The sequence below is a fragment of the Hippocampus comes genome, unplaced genomic scaffold, assembly GCF_001891065.2.
Source record: "Hippocampus comes isolate QL1 unplaced genomic scaffold, H_comes_QL1_v1.1 scaffold21, whole genome shotgun sequence".
NCBI classification, from domain to species: Eukaryota; Metazoa; Chordata; class Actinopteri; order Syngnathiformes; family Syngnathidae; genus Hippocampus; species Hippocampus comes.
The window spans coordinates 506,612-513,150 of NW_017805745.1; the positions used below are offsets into that span (position 1 = coordinate 506,612).

The window sequence follows — 6,539 nt, forward strand, 5'->3', positions numbered from 1 at the left end:
ATACGTTTCTGTGCATGTCTTTGGCCGCTTATTGCCCAACCTTGTGAGGCAACCGCAGAAATCAAACCCATACAAAATAGGGCCAAAGAACATGCCGGGTCGCTTACAAAATTGTCAACCTTGAAATGATATGGACTAACCCGCGCGTAGGATTAGCTTTCCATAACAATACGTTTCTGTGCAGGTCTTTGGCCGATTATTATTGCGACAAATTGTCAGGACTAATGTTGGCATGTGAACATATTGTCGATAGTGTGACTGCCAGAAGTCAAACTACGCACACAGACAAAATTGTTGGAAGCATTCTGCTAGGGAAATAAAACCACAACATCAAAATATTTAGCTATCTATCCATGAATCCCTTTTTGTGCGCCACCATAATTAACTATGAAACAAACTCAGGAAGCTGGCCTGGATAAAAGCGATGGAATCCTTCAGGTATTATTTGGTTGCCCAACCTTGTGAGGCAACCGCAGAAATCAAACACGTTTTACAACTCTCCAAGAAACTTCTGTCGCCTGTTAATAGGTAGTCATTTCACCAAGACCGGGTAAACAAAATGATACCGTCGTTTTGTATTTGAACGGTGCCTTCACCAAAGTAGGATTTAGATCGGGACTCAAAGAAGCCGATGTCAGGAATTTGCTCTTTGTCATGCTTCAGCGGCTCCGTGGCTCACCGTAGGTAGTTATAAGTTTCTGATGAATGTGTCACGATTATGCTCGCAACCATATATCTTTGCAATATGCATTAGGGCATTCCGTTTCAAGTTATTTCAGCGCCAATTCAGCGGTCTTCTTTCTTGGAAGGGTACCATCCATTTTGTCCAGATTCGAGTGCTCCAGATGCTAACTTAAAAAATAAATAAAAGGCCATTCTAAGAAAGAGACAGCCAAAGAGTAGCGATCCATCAGACGCGATTACGTATCTGATGAGCGCTCTCGTAATGACAGAACATTTCGGCAGCCATACAAAGTCATTATAGAGCTAATGGAGCTCTTTAAAAATGTCACAGGAAAAAACAGAGATGACGACACAGGAGGTACCGAAATTGTTTGAAAAGAGAATGTTTATACATTGAAAGAATTGTCCGAAAAAAAAAGTCATTTTAGACTTTGACAAAAGACGACCCACGACTCAGTTTGTTGAAGCCTTTCATTCCCATGCCCCCTTGTTCTAATTCTCCTCATCTTTCTCCATGAATGGGTGCCAGTTCTTTTCCTGCTCAATAGCGCACATGGGCCATTATTCATTAGATGAGCAGTGTGGGCAGTGCGATTGTTTGGTCAAGAATGTAGTTGTTGTGGAGGATTTTAGGGGCATTTTTAAGTGGTCATCCCATGTTCACAGAGACGGCAACCACTTCTCATGAGAGGTGGGACGATTCACTTACCTCCCGATTCGATTCAAATCACAATACCGGTGTGACGATTAGATTTATATCGCGATTATATACTCCAATTTGAGATTCAATATCACGGTTATTGGTATTTTTTTCAAACAATTCTAAACAATATAAACCATAAGCATGACATACGTTGAATCATGTACTTAAATCGATGCAGTCAGATGAAAGTCAGTCACATTTATTTAAGAAAGAGCCGACTGCGTGGCTCAGGCGCCGGCTCATTCAAATGACTTAGTGTGACACTGCTGAATGATGAAGGCCACTGACCCGCCACAACAAATTGGCTGCGTGCTGCCATCTGCTGGAGGAAAGCGGTAGCTTCACCTTTGCTTTTTGAAAAATCATGAAAATCGATTCTGAACTTTGACATCGATTGATTGAATCTTGGCAACTAAAATTCCGATAGTTGAGTGAATCGATTTGTTTTGCACACCCCTACTTCTCATGTTGCGTTTCAAGACTTGAAATGAGAGGAGATTTACTTTCAAAGAATGAATATTCACACACAAACGCTGTAATCACACAAACAGACTGGAACTATAAGAAAACTCACAGCCGCAAGGATATACTCTTCCTCATTTGTGAAAATGGACTAATAATCAAGTTAAATCTCGACTTTTTTCCCTCTACTCGTTTGGTGTGGATGTAAGCACAAGTCTCCATGCATGCGCTACACTACACTGCCCCTGAGAGGCCAAGGTGCATACAGCAGGTATTTATTATTTATTCATTCATTGAATGTTATTTGAATACAATATTTTGCTTGGTATCAATTTATTTCTGGGTTATTCTTTTAAGTGATATTTAAAGTTAAGTTTGACCAGATGAATGTTTTTCAATCAACAAATAATCCATCCATCCATTTTCGAATCCGCTTATGCTCGCAAAGGTCGCGGGCGCGCTATAGACTATCCAGCTGTCTTTCGGGCAGTAGGCGGGGTACACTCTGAACTGGTTGCCAGCCATTCACAGTCAACGAAGAATAATTTTAATTAAAATCAATCATAATTAGCGTGATGACTTTTTTTTCCATAATTGCCCAGCCCTACGCTTATAAGTCCCCGGTCTAAGTCAACAGCAGGAAGGACCCAAATGTCATAAAAGGACAAGGATGTCAATGAAAATTTGATGAGGAAAAACTGTTTCATATGGTGTCCGTCTAAATGTTTAATGACAATCCAGATGTTGTTCTTAAATGAGACGCTAACACTGTGATAATAATCCAACAAACACATTCGGTAGACCGACACTCAATGACACACACTAACAGCAAGTCTCTCTAACAGCTGAATGAATCAGTCATGCTGTGCTTACAACCACCAGTGGGATGGCAAGAAAACAAGAGGAAAACAACTGAGATTGCCTCAAACCATCTGGAAGACCGAACATATTTTATGCATTCCTTCCCAAATGTAAAACTGCAGCATGTAATGCAAAACAAGCAATCAATTGATGGAGCGCTTTTCGCTATCCTCTCTTCTCTGAAGATGCGAACGGAGTGCGGTAAGATAAAATTCTGATTGTGCCGTGAAAGTTTGGGTCCTTTCCCTAACAGAAAAGCACAACCTTCTGCCGATAGTATTTGTTTCTCCCCCAAGCTTGAATATCTGTTTAACTTTTCAATGTACTTTTGTTCTGAAAAATGTTGTGATGGGGTGGGGGTTGCTTTGAGTGAAGAGGCATATAGTTGACAGGTAGATAACAGCTGGATGAAAAATACTGCAAAGTCAGTGATGTGAAAAGATCGAAAACACATGGGGTGAATGGTGAATAAAATCATGGAAAGGACACAAGAGCAATGTTTGCTTTTACAAGACCTCTTTCATACTTTGCCAGTCTTACTAATCTGCTAAAAACTTAAAATGCCGGGTAACTACGAACAATATTATCACCCCCTCAAAAAAAGTTCTCTCTCTCTCTGTCTCTCCCTCGCTTTTTGGCAGAGTTCTCTCTCTCTCTCTGTCTCTCCCTCGCTTTTTGGCAGGTGTTTAAACGGTAATCATTGTGTCAGCCCTATGTTCAACAGAGTGCCATCGAGAGGTCTCAACACGACAACTGGTTCATGAAGCATCTTGAAGCTTCATTTTCCCATCACTACTGAAAGCGCTTGACAAAATACATAAAAACACACATGACTGTGATTTGTGAGCATCATGTGCGCCAGGACACTAAAGGCCTAGATATTTCTGTTCAACGTTTTGCTGTCACAATAACCACCGCTGCTAATTGGCTTAAATATCTGTGTGATTATGTCTGATAAATGGAGATGGTGAAAAACAATGTGACTAAACGTACACTGCCAAATAGTTCTCAGAAAAACTTCAACTGTAATTGTTGAGAATCGTAATTGCATCATCTACAAGGACTGGGTTTGTGCTCATCATCAAGCTATGTTGTTCACGTGATGTGCATAAAACATGCATAAAATGAAAGATGAACTTCAAGTGTGTGCGCACGACTATGCCTGTGGGAGAGTCATAACCTCCGACCCCCAACTAAACCTCCTGCCTCACTTCCAAGTTTCAAGAGCTCACAGGAAATACGGACATAGACTGCGAAAACACCATCCACATGTGGACTGAATAAGAACAAGCAGCCACACACCCATGCGCAACATTGAAACCCTTTTTTAGTCTAATTTTAGACAATCACTGAAACGGCCACATTTAAAGCAAATGACACTTCTATAGGGAAGAAAAAAAGTTCACAAAAATAGAAGGCGTCTGAGAGAGCCTCGAAGGAGGATCTTTGTCATGTCTGTTAAGCAAGTCGGTACTTGATGGTTTCTACGTGACAACGATCTACACAGTGACAAATGTAGCACAACTGGCAGAGTGGGTCCCGCGACACATAAAGAAAAATGACCACACAAATGTCTTACCCGCTCTTTGTGAACCGAAAGTGAGAGCAACTCTGCTGAGCAAATCAGGCTTGGCGTATTGGTCATCATTGGCGAGCACCCAGAAACAGCATTCTGACATTTCCTGGGGATTAATCTGGATAGAAAACAAAATAAAACAAACAAAAATCCCCAAATCACACGTTAGTCAATTCATGTTTTGGAGAACTTGTTGAATGTTAAATTGTCCAAATCCTTTCAGAAATTTCAGAACTCTCAACAGTCACAGATTTCGGTGGTCGTCCACGAAAGCAGCAACCCACCAAATCACACCGAGCAGATGGAAAATCAATGACATTAAAATCCTATACTGTACATACAGTACTATATAGGGTACACTTTATTTTCATGGGAAGGAGAAATGATTCTTTGAAAATATCTCAAAAAGTTTGATCCCATGTGGCTGGTTGATGCAGCCCTCATCATGTCCTCCTGAAATGTTGCTTTCGAATTTCAAGCATATGTTTTAGTTTGTCGAACATCTGTACATATGTACAGCTGACATTAAATAATTAATCACGGCACAAACTAACACCACTTGCAGTGTGAACCAATATCGCCCCGTAGGGAACAACATCCGTCGCGGTGCCACTCAGTGGGATCTAACAGAAGCATGCCATCATCTGTTATTTTCAAGAATTGCCGTCTTCGCACAGAAGCTTGTTGTTCAGGCCCGGAAAAACAAGTGTGTTGCTGCCAATAAATGTCAGGGACAAAGTGAAGAGCGGAGAAAAGGGGGCACTGAATTCAAGTTAAACTTTTGGTTACTCATTTTATCAAGACTGGATGAGGAGTAGATGCTGTCGCTATCAATACACGGGAGAATATTTTAAACCGGTAATCAAACGGCATTGCTTGCCGAGTGCACGCCTTTTAAACAACAGGCCCATGCTTCGCTAACGTTTGCAAATGTTACGCATTATAACCCACTTTTGAGTGTTTAGCATTAACTTGTCTGACTTGGCACTATTGCGATATATACACATTTGTCTGGGAAAAAAAGAAAGAAAAAAGAAACTTTAAACCTAGCACAACATGGATAAAATGGAGATGTATTTATATTTAACCGCGTTTTAACACTTGTACTTACCTTGGACCAATTCAGGCGCTTGGTGGAATTCTCAGGCTTGAATTCCTTCTTAGGCTTGAGGCCATAAGGCAGCACAAGGCAAGCGGAAAAGCCTGAACCGCATCCAAATCCGAGTGGGGGTAGAGGAGGCGCACCGAATGGAGGAGGCGCTCCGGGTGGAGGAGGGGGTGCCGGGCAACCGGGTAACGGAGGAGGCGGTGGCGGAGGAGGAGGAGGAGGAACTGGCAACCTCGATGCCGGGTTACAGGGTGAAACCCCACAAGGTACCGAAGAAGAACGAGACAACTCCTGCGCGCCGCCGCCAGATGACACAACCGCTGGTACAACTCCATTCTGGATACATGGATCAATCGATGTAAGCACGTAAAGTGAAAGTGATAGCCCCCCCAAAAAAACCCACTAAACTATTAGTTGTAGTAATTGCAGTTTGGTCTGGCAGTAAATCCATATTTAGTTAACTTGGGCTTCTTTGTCTCCAATAGTTAAGTCCCAAACATGCTGAGGACACCAACAGTGACGGCGACAAGTGGTCCATCGATCCTAAAATCCTTTTTGGGTTAAGGATGCACAATGGGGGTTAGCCTTAATCTTTGGTTAATCGGACGTCATTTATGGTCAAATTCACGGTGAGCATTTGAGTTGGATTATTCAGGCTCATAAAAGTGGCGAGACAGATGGTGTGTAAGGACCGTTCGTAAACCTGCCACGGCCATTGAAACGACGCTGCTATTTGAGTACTCCTTCTGTGTTCTTTGCTGTCAAATTGAAAATTTATCAAGCAAAGACAATGAAAATCCTCCTCTGAGGCTGCAGATCAGGGGGAGTAGGCTAGTTGAAGTGGATGAGGATTGTGAAAAGAAATTGTTTTTAAAACAATTTGCTCAAATGGAATAGCCATAAAAGTCAGAAATGGTCGACGGGCGCCTGTGTTGTCATTAGACGGTGTCAGTTTACCAGTAGACAAGCTTCAGTGCCATCAAAACATTCGGCTTGGGTGGGGAACAAATTTAAAAAAAAAAAAAAAAAAAAAAAAATAAAAAAAAAAAAAACAAACAACAACATTATTTCGTGTAGCCCGTGTGCTCATACGAGTATTTACCCGCTCGGTGCTGCTAACGGCTTTTTTGGAGATTGTGTGGTTT

General features: G+C 41.7%; 1 protein-coding gene across 3 annotated transcripts in view; it reads right to left on the reverse strand.

Moving 5' to 3' along the window:
- LOC109524634 (protein diaphanous homolog 3) overlaps nucleotides 1-6,539 on the reverse strand; it is a 66,990-nt gene that overhangs the window by 47,301 nt on the left and 13,150 nt on the right. For all 3 annotated transcript variants that reach the window (XM_019884636.1, XM_019884635.1, XM_019884633.1), the window contains 2 exons: nucleotides 5,398-5,730; nucleotides 4,290-4,404 (listed from right to left, as the gene is read on the reverse strand). In XM_019884636.1, coding sequence (XP_019740195.1) covers nucleotides 4,290-4,404; nucleotides 5,398-5,730 — 448 coding nt within the window. The remainder of the gene's footprint in view (nucleotides 1-4,289; nucleotides 4,405-5,397; nucleotides 5,731-6,539) is intronic.